Source organism: Solanum stenotomum, unplaced genomic scaffold (genome assembly GCF_019186545.1).
Source record: "Solanum stenotomum isolate F172 unplaced genomic scaffold, ASM1918654v1 scaffold26921, whole genome shotgun sequence".
In the NCBI taxonomy this organism is placed as follows: Eukaryota; Viridiplantae; Streptophyta; class Magnoliopsida; order Solanales; family Solanaceae; genus Solanum; species Solanum stenotomum.
Window position 1 is genome coordinate 4,900 of NW_026029246.1, and position 17,167 is coordinate 22,066.

A 17,167-nucleotide genomic window follows, 5' to 3' on the forward strand; every position below is an offset into this window, starting at 1 on the left:
TCTTCAAATCATGTAGAGATAATAGCCATTCATGAAGCCAGTCGAGAGTGTGTATGGTTGAGATCAATGACTAAACACATTTTGCAATTATGTGGTCTTTTTATGCAAACAAAGATTTCAACAATATTGTGTGAAGATAATACTGCTTGCATAGCTCAATTAAAGGGAGGATATATCAAAGGAGACCGAACAAAGCATATTTCACCTAAGTTCTTTTTCACACATGATCTTTAACAAAATGGTGAGATAAATCTTCAACAGATTCGTTTGAGTGATAATCTTGCAAATTTATTCACTAAGGCATTGCCAACATCAACATTTGAGAAGCTAAGATACAAGATTGGAATGCGTCGTCTCCAAGATCTCAAATAAATTTTTTATTAGGGGGAGTAAAATACGCGTTGTACTCTTTTTCCCTTAGCCAAGGTTTTGTCCCACTGGGTTTTCCTGGTAAGGTTTTTAATGAGGCAACACTCAAGGCGTATTACAAGATGTGTGTACTCTTTTTCCTTCACTAGGCTTTTCCCACTGGGTTTTCCCTAGTAAGGTTTTAACGAGGCACATTATCTATAAACATCCAAGGGGGAGTGTTACAAATCCACTTAATTGTGTGGATGTTTCTCTTAATTCATCTCTATCATAATGTATGTATTTATTGTATTTATTATAGTTGTACTAACGTATTTGGTTAAAGGATGAAAACATGTGTTTTCTAAATCCTATAAAAGGGTAGTCTTTTCACCCTTGTGAGAACACACTTGAAGAGTTTTAAATAATATTATCCACTCTATACTTCTCATCACAATTTGTCTTCCTTACTTGTTTAGTATTATTATATTTTGCTCTCATTTTACAACAAAAAGTTTTTTTTACATATATAGCAGTTTAAAGAAGTTGAAAAGAAGTTGAAAAGATAATAATAATAATTATTAATATATATAGATATATTAATTATCTATATTTATTAAATAAAAAAGAGTACGGTTGGTTCACACTATTTGGGCAATTATAAAAGTTGTTTCACATACTTCAGGTAGGAATAGTATTCAATGTTGTGAGTTTCATTCAATTATTTTTGTACACTGTTTGTGGTAAGCTTCATCTTCGGTAGTAATTGATGTACATTGTTTCTTTTTGTACACAGTAGTTTGAAAATGGCGAAGGAAGATTCATCATATGAAATGGAATTACACGATGAATTTGTTGAGATGGTAACACCAGTTGGTGAGCCTAACTTTCGTTTGTTGTCTCCAACACCTGTGTCTCATTCAAATTGTTGTAACATCCAAAGTGTTAGCGTTTTGCCATTACCGACAGTTGATCATAGTGTTGCTGATCGACGAAATGAGGAGAGGTCAAAGGAGTACCTGAGAAGGAGAAAGTTAGAGGAGATCAAAAAGGGAAAATCTATTGCATTTGATCATGAAGATCAAGATCGGAGTGTCAACGTCAAAAGGAGAAAATTTATTGAAGTTGCATCACAAAAATCTAAATTGAAGGTATTGTATTCATGAGACTTAAGCGTAGAAAAGTATTTTGTAGTTTTAAATTTTTTTATTAAATTTTGAGGCTTGTTTAGTAATATTCACCAACAAGTGTATGTTACTTTAATATGGGTGAATTGTCTTTATGAACAAATAATTCTTTTACGAGCATATGTTCCATAAGAGCATACTAATTGCAGCCATGTAACTTTTATACTATTGTCACTATTAATTTTAAAGTTTTCAACTTTGTATTGTGCAGAATTGAGAATTTTATTTTGAAGTTGGCAAACATAAAAAACCTAAGCTGGTGCTCCTAATCTAGATTTCGTCAAATCATTTGAAGAGAAGTTGACCAAGAGTCAATTACAAATATTTAGTGATACATGTTTTGGATTTTTTCTCAAGTTGCCTCCAATGATGCTTCAAACACAATTGATACATTCCTTATTGATGATGGAGGTTGTTCAAGAAAAAACTGATGAGATTTGGCTACTAGTGAATGGTTCATTGATACATTTGGGGTTAAGTGAATTTGCCATTATGACAGGACTAAAATGTAATGGAGTGGCGCATGAAAATTGTATTTCACTGAAAAAAATGACTTGATCGATCGTTGTTTTGCTGGCATTAAAAAGATTACTGTTCAAACAATAGTTGATTTTTTTGAAGGTAAACGTTGGACAACTGATCAGGACACTGTCAAAATTTTGATTCTTCATTTTATCAACACGTTTTTATTGTGTGACCTCCCTGAAAATAAAGTACCTAATTGGCATTTTGAAGTGGTAGAGTCTGGTGAGTATGAAACTTATCCGTGGGGAAAATTAGTATTTCATGAGACCTTTGCATCTTTGAAAAAAGTTTTAAGAGGAAAGATCGGAAAGAAATTTAGTAAATTGTTTGGATTTCCTCTGGCATTTCAAGATTGGTTTTATGAATGTTGTGTGCAATCAAATGAACAATTTGCTATTATGATTGGAAAAAGAATTCCACGAATTTTAAGTTGGAAAGTGTTAACTAGCCCAAATTCAATCAAGGTTTCAGAGATGCTCTCTGCCACAAAGGTGATTTTTTTTATACTTCATGAACTACAATTATGAATAATTATATATTTAATTTGTATTGCTGTTAAATTACAGTGTAGTTGAAAGTGAGGAATATTTCAGCAACTCCATTTGAGAAGTCTACGATGAATTTGAATGATTTATTTGAGGACGTTGTGGTGAACGATGAATCAAATGGAGTCGAAGTTGCAAGTCTTTTAGTTGATGACGACTTTACTACAACACCTCCTGTCTCAAGCAAAACAAAAAACAAACCTGAATCTGTACCTTCTATGAATAATATGAATTTGATTGATGAGATAAGACGCATATTTGATGGGCAGAAGGAGTTAAGGGAAGACTTTCAAGTAGTATGTTAATTATCCCTTTTTTAATTATTAATATACTATATTCGTGAGAAGTTCTTTGATTATGTTATTTGTTGATCAGGTAAAACAAGAAGTTCATAGTTTGAAGAAGCTCATGATAGAATCTAATTCAAAAATTTCCAACGCAATTGAAGCATTAAGCAAGAAAGTTGAAAGAAATAATGATTATGAGGTACTCAATTAGTATCTAGTTTTTTTTAGATCAAAATATGTTTGTGTTTATGTGTATCTTATTTATTACTTATGTATCTTTATTTAATATCAGTATGAAGAATTTAGAGGCAGAGACATGAATGTTGATTTTGATGACGACTATTATAAAAATAATGTCAATTGTGACCAACATGTTACTCTTCACTTAGACAATATTCAAACCATCAATGAAGATTCCAACAATGAAGCCAAAATTGGTATGTTAAATCTTATACCAAGTATAAGTAATGTTATTAATAGTAGCTTATCCCAAGTAAATTAGATGTACTTTTATTTGAATGTGATGGGTTCTTTATACCAATAAGATATCTATACTAGGTATTTTTTTCATTTTAATATTGTATCCTTTATATATGATCTTATAATAAGAAACTACTAACCATATTGTAAAATTATACAAGTATTATTTGTTATACATTTCAGTTGGAGAAGTTGAAACGATGGAGTTAGCTCCTGAACTCTTATCATCAGATTATATTGATGTCCCAGAGTCTCAGATTCATCCATTTACATGTCGAGTGGCACGTAAACAAATTGATAAGTCTTGTTATTCAGAGGTAGAAAATATTATGATAGGACATCTCACACGAAATAGGCATCCCGTCCCATTACACCAATCTCCATATCTGAATAATATTGGATCAGGTGACAATATGAATGGATGAGCCTCTTCCAAGAGTATTGTACCGTGGGTTCATCCTTTTGGTAGTTTTACCATGGATGATGATTGTTTCAAGGAGATGGGTGAATTTAGAGAATGGATGAATGAAGGCCACAAACCACGCAACAAGTTAGTATTCCATTATTTTTATAGGTATTTGTGTTGTTAAATACTATAACGTGTTTTAATATACAATCTTATAATAATAGGAAGTATCCTTACATTAAAAAGGACAATACTCTCAATCCTCCGTTTGAATTTGGAAAGACGACTATCAACAAGAAAGATTGGTTCCACAAGTTTGCGTTTGGTGGTCAATCTTTGGAAAGTTCGGTATGTAAATATGAAATAATTGTGTATAATTAGTTTTGAAAAAATGAGGTCTTTATGTGATTGATTATTTGGTTATAAACTATATAGTGATATTTGGAATTCCATGACAGCATTTGGATGTTATCCTCTATTATCTAAGAAAGAAAGGAATGTATGATCATGTTCCAGTGAAGTTCACTACAATTGATTATCTATTTGATCTCAAGATACAAGCTCTTTATAAGAAATTCATTGAAAATAATGGAGATAGTGATGTGGTGAAGCCGGAACATGATATAGCCAAGTACATACTTGGTGAATTTGTGCTTTCTAATATGCCGTGGCATACTGTTGATCACATATTGTTTCCTCTTTGTGTTGATGGGTGATGGCAAGATTATCTTTTAAAGATAGATTGATATATGTGTATGATTCGATGAGTGATGCTGCTTTCAGAGCCAAAATTAACAGTTCTGTTGATGTGTATAGATTTATTATTCCACTCTTCCTCTTGATTTTGAATTTTTTTGGGAAAAGGAATGATATTCAATTAAACAATGGACCATATAAGAATAAGGCATTGGTTGATCCTTTCAATGTTATGATGATTAACGATTTGCCGTCACAACAAGCTGATAAGTACCTTTTATTTCTAAAATTACTAAAATACACATGGATAAGCTCTTTTAAATTTTTAACCTTTGATGTTATTTGTTTTTTCTTTTATTACAGGGATCGTGGCATTTATTTTGCATTGTTTGTGGAAAGATTCATATGTGGTAGTAATGTGGTTGACAATGTATTAAAAATGATACATCACGAACAAATCGCATACTGTCATCCATTGTGATTCCTTCATTTTCTCCCTCATTAGGTCTTCATATTTTGTGCTGAGTGTTGTGTATGTCGCAATTGCTTCATTCCTATTTATATTGTTCCAACGACCAATCATCTTCATCAAGTAATCCAACAAATCATATATAGGAAGATCTCTGGCCTCTTTATCGTCTGCATTCACAGATTCTGCAATATTTGAAGTCATCACCATGAATCTATTGACGTTGGAGTGTGCTATCGACCATTTGTGATAACCTATATCGAATAAGTACTGTTTCACCCTTTTGTCAATCCTATAAGTCTCAGCCATGTATTGATCAAATTCTTCTGTTGTGTATGCGTTAGCCATTGCAAAAAATATTTTTCTCAGGATCTTATGGTGCTTCCTGAAATATTACTTTACATTACCCCAAAGGTGGTATAAGCATACACAATGAGGCATCCCTGGATACACAACGGAAGTGGCGTTCAGAATGCTTTCATGCCTATCATATACGATACTCATACCTTCTCTTGTGCCATAGGTCTCTCTGATCCATTCTAGAAACCATTTCCATGATGCATCATTCTCTGAATCGACTATAGCAAAAGCCAATGGGAGTATTTTACCTAATTCAGCGACAAAATACATATATAATGTATTAGACAGCAAAATCATGTTTAACTATTTCATAATTTATTTTTGGATAATGAGACATTATATATAATAATTCTGACAGTAGACTATATATATCGTGATTAAGATAGCATTTTCAGGGAAAAATTAACTTAAATCGTTGTTTAACTAATAGATGTTCAATTGTAACTAACCTGCTGCATCTTGTGTGCAAGCTGTCAAAATTGTACCCCTGTATGCTGCTTTTAAGAAGCTACCATCAACAACAACAACGGGCATACAATATTCCCATCCTTTAATTGAGGCGTAAAGAGCTACATATGCATATAAAAAACGTCCATCCTCTGCTTTTTCTAATCTTGTAACAGACCCAGGATTTGTATGCCTCACCATGTACAAGTAACTAGGCAACTTTCTGTACGAATCTCTAGGTTTACCTCTTAATATCTCTACTGCCTTTTCTTTTGCCCTCCATGCCTTCATGTAGTTCAAATCAACACCATATTGCTTTCTAATGTTACGTCGTAAATCGGCTGGAGTATATATTGTCTTAGGATCATCAACATTGCTTGTTATCAAGCCTCCAACAAACTTTGAAGTAGCATGCCGTTGTGAAAAAAACCTTGATTCATTTCCACATGTGTGAACATTGCAAAATTTTCTTACCTTAAATATACTTGAGTTATTAAGGCTGGAAGACTTAAAATACCATGAGCACTGATCATCAACACATACAAGATAATACCTGCAAAATTGAATGGTATCATATCATAATTGTAACATATTACAACTAAGACATAAGGAAGATGCTTGAGTAGATTATAAATGTTTTAACTTGAGAAGTTCTATGTGCAAGTTATTTTTCAGTACGATATGGTGTCACCTATAAAGGATGAGTTTCTCCAACTCAAATTTCTATATGTATTATGCTGGTTAATCTGGTTATTAGATATATGAAAAAGAAACTAAACTTGAGTTTGGTAAAATTGAAAAAAACATGTTAGTTCCAATGAAAGTATGATTTTCTGATTTTGTTAACATTAAACTACTATTAAGAAATTTTAGTTTGCAACGACAGACAGTACATTGGTGCCTTTCATTTATCACATACTTGTACCTGACCAAATGTTAATTACCTTTTATAGTAGGCGAGGAAAGTAAAGTACAGAACAATACCTTATCAAACACATTAATGCAAGAACATATTATGAATAAGACACAATGAATGTGCTTGAAGGTAAATGCTGGACAAATCGATCAATACGCTGTCAACATTTCGATAGCATATTAAACTGATATAGTCGTAGTATATAATACTTGGTATATAGCATATTTCTTATCTAGGATTTGGACGATCTTGGTTTTATCAGTATATATTAGTTTGCTATTTGTACTGATGTGCATTGGTTGTTTTTATACAGAGTATTTGAAACATAGCGAAAGAAGGTTTTTCATTTGAATTGAAACTTTGTTATACCAAGTATTATATACTCGAATATATTTTATACCAAGTATAATATACTAATAGTTTAAGATACGAAGAATTATATACTAAATGTTAAAGATACCAAGAATTAGCTACTTAATGTTTAAGATATCAAGTACTCTATACTAAAAGTTTAAGCTACCAAGTATTATATACTAAAATTTTAAGTATGGTGACAACAAACACAATAACAAGTAATAATAGGAATTTGACACCAACTTTTAAAAACAATTGTTTCCATTAGTTGAAGATCATATATTACCTCGTCGAACACGTAACTTCGAACTGAAAATGTTTAAGATACCAAGTATTATATACTAGAATATGTTTTATACCAAGTATTATCTACTAAATGTTAAGATACCAATATTATATATTAAATGTTTAAGATACCAAGTACTCTATACTAAAAAGTTTAAGCTACCAAATATTATATACTAAAGTTTAAGTACGGTGACAACAAACACAATAACAAGTAATAATATGAATTTGACACCAACTTATAAAAACACTTGTTACCATTAGTTGAAGTTCATATATTACCTTGTCGAACTTCAACGCTTAACTTTGAATTGAAAATTCTCCTTGATGGCAATGTGATTTACAACATCTTGGAGTATCTCCTTTTTCATATACAACTAACCTTCTTTAATGTATTTATTAAATCTGTTGTCAATTATACCATCCTCGTCAATTTCTATTTCATCACAGGAGTAGTTTCCATGTATTGGCATAAGTGATTGAGTGAGTTCAACACGTTGTACCAATTGCATATCCTGGCTAGAATTTGAAGTTGAATTATTAGGAATCGAATTTGACAAAATTTCGTCACAAATTTTCTCCTTCAATGTTATAAATAGAGGAAAATCAGTGAAGCAACTTTTTCTCTTCAAATCCAAGTACCATCTCAAACTCCTATCGTTGTATATCTTCATTGGAGTATAATTCTGCTTCACGGAATATTTAATTTCAATTGTATCCATAGAAACATAAATACCAAGTATCTTCGTTATTTCATCAAGAATGGTATCCAAATTCGAACTCTCTTTTAGTGTCAAGCTATCAACTATGAAATTGTTGAAATTGTGTTCATTATCCCATCCACCGCTGTGTTGAACCAAAACTACAATTTCTTCTTACATGACAGAAATTTAGATTGGTTAATATGAGTATTTTTCAGTTTGAGAAAAAAAAATCTCGTAGTAAATAATCGTTCGCTTTATATGTAGAAGGAAGAGATGATCGATGTATTAGAATTCTTATAGATAAAAGGTAGTTATTGTTAGCATAAATAAAGGAACTGCAGAGTTTGTGGTACATTGAACCTCTACTTTATCTTACCCATGATCTATTCAGAATGTAAAAAGGCTATAGAAGTAAATATTAAATATGTCATAATTGTTATTCACTGAATAAGGCCATATATATGTAATTATTTATAAAAAAGTGTCTACTTATGTTTTTTTCCCGAGATTAAAAGGGTTAGATTAGGAATGGCTACATGGATTTAGATTATAGCCAATTGAATTAATAAAATAGCCAATTTGAGTTAATTAGTGAAATTGGGTAAAAACTAAATAAGACGAATTAACATAAATTAATTAATGAACTTCTTAATCTTGACAAAACAAAATAATTAATTTTAATTATGAACTAATGATTCAAAATTATAACCATAATTTAAACTAAGCTAATTTAACAAAATACTTACTAAAGTTAAAATCTTTTTGAGATGATTTTTGAATAATCATAAAATATACTAATTACATACATAATTATCTAAAACATATATATTACCTAAAAACTATAAAAAGTGACAAAACTATTTAAAATAACTTGCAAACTATATTATTATTATTTTTTGAAATTTTATAAAACTAATTATTTTAAATCGTTTGAGATTGAAGAAGCTCGAAATGATTAATTTATATTGTGGAGGTCCAAAATTGGGTGTCAACAACTTGAGAAAGGAGGATGCGGTTTAGAGTTGCACATGTCCACCCTTCTGCTTTGATAAAATGTATAAAAATGATAGTAAAGTAAGAAGAAATGAAAATAGAACATTATGAAGACAAAAGTGTTGTTGTTGGGTGAAAAGTGATACTTTTGATCAAAAAAGGGACAGTTTTGATTCTTTTTTCTTCTATGGCTGTCCACATCCCCCACCCACCCACCCACTCAAAATATATATAATATCCTTAATTCCTCTCTTGCCTCAATTATTCATTCAATTAAGATAAAAGACTCTTGTTGCCTCAATTATTCAATTTAAATTATTATTTTTTTCCTGTAGCTGTCAGTTGTTGACTGTAGAAAACTATAGTTGTACCAATTATAGATCAATAACAAATCAGTGATCATTCTTGTTTGCAAATTACTCTTAGCATTCAACAGGTAAAGTAAAGTTGTTAGTAAATCAAGATAGAAAAAATTATCTTCTCAAAATCATATTGTGTTCTCCTTGTTTTGCTTTGCAGATTTCAGCTATGGAGATTGGCTTAGCAATTGGTGGTGCATTTCTCTCTTCAGCTTTGAATGTTCTCTTTGATAGGCTTGCTCCTAACGGTGATCTGCTCAACATGTTTCGGAAGCATACAGATGATGTTCAGCTCTTTGAGAAGCTGGGGGACATTTTGCTTGGTCTTCAAATTGTGCTAAGTGATGCAGAGAATAAGAAAGCATCAAATCAATTTGTGAGCCAGTGGTTAAATAAGCTTCAGAGTGCTGTGGACGCTGCTGAAAACTTGATAGAACAACTCAATTATGAAGCTTTGAGGTTTAAAGTGGAAGGTCATCTTCAAAATCTTGCAGAAACAAGCAACCAGCAAGTAAGTGACCTTAACCTGTGCTTGAGTGATGATTTCTTTCTTAACATAAAGAAGAAGTTGGAAGACACTATTAAAAAATTGGAGGTGTTGGAAAAGCAAATTGGTCGCCTTGGCTTAAAGGAGCATTTTGTTTCGACTAAACAAGAAACTAGAACACCTTCAACGTCTTTGGTTGATGATGCTGGTATCTTTGGAAGGCAGAATGAAATAGAGAATTTGATTGGCCGTTTGTTGTCTATGGATACAAAGGGAAAAAATCTGGCTGTAGTTCCTATTGTTGGAATGGGCGGCCTGGGAAAGACAACACTTGCTAAAGCGGTTTACAATGATGAGAGAGTGCAGAAACATTTTGGTTTGAAAGCTTGGTTTTGTGTTTCTGAGGCATATGATGCTTTCAGAATAACAAAAGGTTTACTTCAAGAAATTGGCTCATTTGACTTGAAGGCTGATGACAATCTTAATCAGCTACAAGTTAAATTGAAGGAAAGCTTAAAGGGGAAGAAGTTTCTTGTTGTCCTTGATGACGTGTGGAATGATAACTATCCTGAGTGGGATGACTTGAGAAATGTTTTTGTACAAGGAGATAAAGGAAGTAAGATCATTGTGACGACACGTAAAGAGAGTGTTGCCTTGATAATGGGTAGTGAAGCAATCAATGTGGGGACTCTGTCTGATGAAGCCTCTTGGGATCTATTCAAACGACATTCACTAGAAAACAGGGATCCTCAAGAACATCCAGAACTTGAAGAGATTGGAAAACAAATTGCAGACAAGTGCAAAGGGTTGCCTTTAGCTCTAAAGGCACTTGCTGGTGTTTTACGCTGCAAATCAGAGGTGGATGAGTGGAGAGACATTTTAAGAAGTGAAATATGGGAGCTGCCAAGTTGTTTGAATGGTATATTACCAGCGCTGATGTTGAGCTACAATGATCTTCCTTCACATTTGAAGCAATGTTTTGCTTATTGTGCAATATATCCCAAAGATTATCAATTTTGCAAAGACCAAGTTATTCACCTGTGGATTGCTAATGATCTGGTACAACAATTTCATTCAGGTAACCAATACTTTCTCGAGTTGAGATCAAGATCGCTGTTAGAAATGGTCTTGGAGTCTTCTGAAAGAGACGTAGAGAAATTCATAATGCACGACCTTTTCAATGATTTGGCCCAAATTGCATCTTCAAATCTTTGTATAAGGTTGGAAGAGAACAAAGGATCGCATATGTTGGAACAATGTCGGCACATGTCCTATTCAATAGGACAAGATGGTGAGTTTGAGAAATTGAAATCACTCTTTCAATCAGAGCAGCTGAGGACATTACTTCCAATCAATATCCAGCTCTATTGGTACCATATTAAGCTAAGCAAGAGGGTGCTGCATAACGTATTGCCAAGACTAACATCCTTAAGGGCATTATCGTTGTCATGCTATGAGATTGTTGAGTTGCCAAATGAGTTGTTTATAAAATTAAAGCACCTGAAATTTTTGGATATTTCTCAGACAAAGATTAAAAGGTTGCCAGATTCCATTTGTGTGTTGTATAACTTAGAGACACTTCTCCTGTCATCTTGTGCTGATCTTGAGGAGCTACCGCTGCAGATGGAGAAGTTGATTAACTTGCGTCATCTTGACATAAGCAACACTTGTCGCTTGAAGATGCCACTACATCTGAGCAAGTTGAAAAGTCTCCATGTGCTAGTGGGAGCCAAGTTTCTTGTAGGTGGTCGCGGTGGTTCGAGAATGGAAGATTTGGGTGAAGTACATTACTTGTATGGATCTGTATCAGTTGTAGAGTTGCAAAATGTGGTTAATAGAAGGGAAGCTGTGAAGGCAAAGATGAGGGAGAAGACTCATGTTGAGAAGTTATCTTTGGCGTGGAGTGAAAGTATTAGTGCTGACAATTCACAAACAGAAAGAGACATACTTGATGAGCTACGCCCACATAAAAACATAAAAGAAGTCGAAATCACTGGATATAGAGGGACAAACTTTCCCAATTGGCTAGCTGATCCTTTTTTTCTTAAGCTAGTACAGTTGTCTATTGATAACTGCAAGAACTGTTATTCCTTGCCAGCACTAGGACAACTCCCTTGTTTGAAATTCCTTTCCATTAGAGGGATGCATGGAATAACAGAGGTGATGGAAGAATTCTATGGCAGTTTGTCCTCTAAAAAGCCTTTTAACTGTCTTGAGGAACTTAGATTTGAAGATATGCCGGAGTGGAAGCAATGGCACTTACTAGGAAGTGGAGAGTTCCCTACACTTGAGAAGCTTTCAATTAAAAATTGTCCTGAGCTCAGTTTGGAGACACCCATCCAACTTTCAAGTTTAATAAGGTTTGAAGTTATTGGTTGTCGTAAGGTTGGAGTTGTTTTTGATGATGCTCAAATGTTTAGATCCCAACTTGAGGGAATGAAGCATATTGAGGAATTATGTATTAGTGATTGTAATTCTGTTACCTCCTTACCTTTTAGCATACTGCCCACTACCTTGAAGAGAATAGACATATATAGTTGCCAGAAATTGAAATTGGAAGCTCCAGTTGGTGAGATGAGTATGTTTCTGGAGGAATTGAGTCTGGAAGAATGTGATTGTATAGATGATATATCACCTAAGTTGCTCCCAAGAGCACGTTATTTGAGGGTACATGATTGCCACAACCTTACTAGGTTTTTGATTCCTACTGCCACTGAAACTCTCTTTATTCAGAATTGTGAGAATGTTGAAAAACTTTCGGTGGCATGTGGGGGGACCCAGATGACGTCACTGATTATTGATGGCTGTTCAAAGCTGAAGTGGCTGCCAGAACGTATGCAGGAACTCCTTCCATCTCTTAAGGATCTAATTCTACGTAATTGTCCAGAAATAGAGTCCTTTCCAGAAGGAGGATTGCCCTTCAATTTACAAGACCTTTGGATCAACAATTGCACGAAACTGGTAAATGGCCGAAAGGAGTGGCGTTTACAGAGTCTCACAGAGTTATCCATCATACATGATGGCAGTGACGAAGAGATTGAACATTGGGAGTTGCCTTCCTCTATTCAACTACTTGAGGTATCCAATCTGAAAACATTAAGCAGCCAAGTTTTCAAAAGCCTCACCTCTCTTCAATATCTACGTATTGAGGGTAATTAACCTCAAATTCAGTCAATGCTGGAACAAGGCCAGTTTTCCTCCTTTTCGCACTTCACTTTGCTTCAAAGTCTACGAATCGTGAATTTCCCTAATCTCCAATTAATTTCCGAATCAGCACTGCCCTCCTCCCTCTCTCAGCTGGAGATCTGCCATTGCCCTAATCTCCAATCCCTTCCAGTAAAAGGGATGCCCTCTTCCCTCTCTAAACTATCTATTCATAACTGTCCATTGCTCAAACCACTACTAGAATTTGACAAGGGGGAATACTGGCCAGAAATTGCTCATATCCCCACCATACAGATCTATGATGAATGCGTTTAATGATTAAAGGGAATGGTGCTCTCACAAATGTAAGTTTTTCTTTTTCCTCAGAAGCATTATATTTTTGTTTACTTCCCTTTGCTTTTTTGTCAATTCTTTTACTTTTTTTGAAATCTTGTTGAGCAGTGTGGAACGTCTATTGCTGCTCAAATCATAAATGTTGATTGGGAAAACCTGTAATGATTAAAACGAGTGTTGCTCCCATAGATGTAAGTTATTCTATTTCCTTAGTATATTTTGATTGTTTGTTTATTCTTTTTTACCAGTGTGTACCATCTATTGCTTCTGTGAAGATGACGGGATATCTTTAGATCAGGATGAAATCTTTATATTTGTAAAAGAAATCTAGTATAGGTAGGAATTAAGATAATTTCCTCAAGAAAGTTGATTGCTTAATATATGTTAGCTGGATGTTATCACCTTTGGAGATAAAGGGTCCAAGAAATGCAACACCTTGATAAGATTACATCAACCTTCAAATTTAAAGAAATTGATAACAACTTTGAATATCTGTTTCCATTATTTTATGCCATGTTGTACCCGCATTGATTTCAAGTTTGATGCGACTGCATTATTACATCCGTTTTTTTTGGTTTTGATATTCAAAGATCCAGAATGTTACATCAGTTTTTCTGGTTTTGATATTCAGAGAATTTTGTAGATTAGAAGTTTCCTTCAAATTATGTCCATTACTCAACCTTGAGTGACACTCAAACCTGGCGGAAAGTCAAGAGAGTATATCTTGTTCGGGATGAATTCAAGGTTAGATAACAAAATAATGATTTACTGGTGTTTCAGTTACTAAGATGCTTATTTTGTAGTAATAGTCATAAATCAGCCAAATAGATTTCCTTCATTGGAACTCTCATCAGTCATCAATCAGCGAAACAGAGAAATCAACGGTTTCAAATTTCTCTGGAACCCATTTCGAGCTTCACGCCTTCAATTCTGATGACACCCAAGACATCAACAGAGTAGAAGAATTCAACCCAAGTTTTCAATTCCTGCTTCACCTGATGAGAAGAAGTTTACGGGTAAGAAAGTTGCAAAGGTACAAATATCTTCTTCTATCTTTTGTTTTACACATCTTCTGATTGAGTTATAAGACATGCCTCGATTCTATACAAGACGATAAATTGTAAAATGCCTTTATGAAGTGTTTGCTAAGTTGATGTTACCTATTATATTCTCAATTAATTACTTTGAAAAAGGTACAATTTCTTGAAAATCTTAAATTTTCAATCCATCCACTTCATAATTAATAGGATTTATGATTTCACTTCAGCTTATAATCAACTTCCTTGGAATTGCAAGAAACTGGTGAATGGCCGAAAGGAGTGGCATTTACAGAGACTCTCCTGTTTCAACTTTTTAGCGATCGAACATGATGGGAGTGACGAAGAGATTGTTGGTGGTGAGAATTGGGAGTTGCCTTCCTCTATTCAAAGACTTGTCATAAACAATCTGAAAACATTAAGCAGCCAAGTTCTCAAAAGCCTCACCTCTCTTCAATCTCTAGATATTGAGGGTAATTTACCTCAAATTCAGTCAATGATGGAAGAAGGAAAGCTTCCCTCCTCTCTTTCTGAGCTACATTTAGATGGCCATGATGAGCTCTATTCACTAGGTCTTTGGCACCTCACTTCGCTTCAAACTTCAAAGTCTACACACCGTGAATTGCCCTAATCTCCAATCACTTTCCGAATCAGCACTGCCCTCCTCCCTCTCTGAGCTGGAGATCTCCCATTGCCCTAATCTCCAATCCCTTCCATTAAAAGGGATGCCCTCTTCCCTCTCTAAACTAGATATTCGCGACTGCCCATTGCTCAGACCACTACTAGTATTTAACAAGGGGGAATACTGGCCAAATATTGCTCGAATTCCCATCATAGACATCAATCGGGAATACCTATGATGATTAAAATGAATGGCTTTCCAACTGATGTAAGTTATTCTTTTCTATCACTTTTCATTTTTGTTGATTTATGGTTGATTTCTATTGAAGAATTTAAATGGATGTGTAGCATTCATTGCTTCTGTGAAGTTGAGGAAATATCTTTAGATCTGTATGAAATCTTTATATTTGCATTGGAACATTGTAAAAGAAATCTAATATAGCTATGAATTGAGAAAGTTGATTGCTTAATATATGTTTATCGCCTTTGGAGATTTATCATGGTATTCTCACTCTTCATCTAAGTTTCTCTTTCAAATCTTGCAGACTGGAACATTATTCGCCATCATGAAAGTTGTTCCGCATTTTTTATCTCTTCTACAGAGATAAAAAGGGTCCAAGAAATGCAACCTCATTTTCTCAATCAGGTAGGTAGCCCAACACCTTCATAAGAGTTGTTGGGTATAGCAAGAGTTAATGGGAAAAAACTGCTAACACTACACTTCATCTCAATTCTCATTAGGATAGTTGAAGTATGAAGTTAATTATTCTTATGTATTTATACTTTTCTGCAGGATTATCTTATGTGAAAGGGAAATGTGAATGTATTTCTGAGTATTAAGGGTATGAGTGAAATAGCCCAAAAACCTATATAAACCCCTTTGGAAGACTACCTTGCATAACTCAACACCCTCTCACATGTGTAACCAGATTTTGAGTGTGAGAATAAGCTTACAAAAGGATGGTTGTGATATCATGTGTTGAGAACGTAAAACCTTATAAATTCCTTTGAAATTCAACCCATATGGAACAACTATATAACTCAACTGAAAATGGCCAAGAATCAAATATACGATACTCTAAGACCACTCAATTCTTTGTTTATAGTAAAATCAACTGCTACAAACAGCTTCACTGAAAACAAATAGCACAGAAGAAAGTGTCTGGCTGTCTGCTGCCTGGGGAAAAATTGATTATTGAAAACACTTCTGTGTACATGACATTAACATCTCTCATTTTCAGATGTGAAGTTGGCATCCAAGAGATTCTGCATTGGGAAGATTAAGAGGAAGTGATAATGTGGTATGCATTGTGCACTTTCACCTCCATCTTCTTCTTGTTCCATTTCTTTGCTTTCCGTTGGGAATTTTCTTTTAACTGCTATGGAGGTTCAACCATATCATACTCATCGTTGTTAGATTATCAAGGTAAAACATTTTTAATTGTTTAAAGCCCTTTTGTAATGTCATTTAGTGATGTATAATATCATGCTGAGATTTTAAAGAATTGCTTATCTTATACCCATGCCTAGGCTAATGCCTTACTTTGTCTTTACTCTTTACGCATCATCTGGTGTCGCCCTGCAAAACTCTGTGCAGTTAAGTTAATGACTTGCTTTTGTCGAAGAATGACTATGATGATTGAACGTCCATAATTCGTCTGTCTGCAGGTAGAGATATACAGCCGTTGTTACGAGAAACAACCATTTGGTTATCCAAGGTGCTGGAGCAGGAAATGATACCACAGCAGCTGGTGTCCTAGCTGATAACCTTGACATTCAAGATTTATTCCCTTGACTGAGTATTATACACTGAGATACAAACATTCTATCCTCAAAGGATGAAAAATCGACTCTTCTTGTCCCTCTGCTTCCAGATTGGAGATTGAAATCAGGCTAAGAAAGCTCACACATTTTTTGAAAAATTTCTCGATACACGAGAGTGCCTCATCAGTTTACAGTAGATTATTACGCAAAATCTCTCGTGCATAACGTCTCAAATGGAACAGTTCAAACAGAGTCATTTGCCTCAGTGCTGGACTAGTTTTTAGGATTTTACTTCAGCTTATAATCAGTTTCCTTGTAATGACCATTTTCTTTATAATCTGAAAAACAGCTGATATTTCTTTATAATATTTTTTTTAGAAAACCTTATGACAGAACACC

General features: G+C 34.0%; 2 protein-coding genes across 2 annotated transcripts in view; one reads left to right on the forward strand and one right to left on the reverse strand.

Annotated features, from left to right (window-relative positions):
- Positions 1-4,907: 4,907 nt before the first annotated feature.
- On the reverse strand, positions 4,908-5,291 carry LOC125851548 (uncharacterized). Its single transcript, XM_049531321.1, has one exon. The coding sequence runs from the start codon at positions 5,289-5,291 to the stop codon at positions 4,908-4,910; it is 384 nt and encodes a 127-aa protein (XP_049387278.1).
- Positions 5,292-9,311: 4,020 nt separating this feature from the next.
- The window catches only part of LOC125851547 (putative disease resistance RPP13-like protein 1), a 26,954-nt gene continuing 19,098 nt past the window's right edge, over positions 9,312-17,167 (forward strand). Inside the window, exon 1 of the mRNA XM_049531320.1 lies at positions 9,312-9,438. The gene's annotated coding sequence lies outside the window, so the exon portion shown is untranslated. The remainder of the gene's footprint in view (positions 9,439-17,167) is intronic.

Bases quoted from the DNA above. Each gene is read 5' to 3' on its own strand.
- LOC125851548 (XM_049531321.1), bottom strand. From the start codon at position 5,291: ATGGCTAACGCATACACAACAGAAGAATTTGATCAATACATGGCTGAG.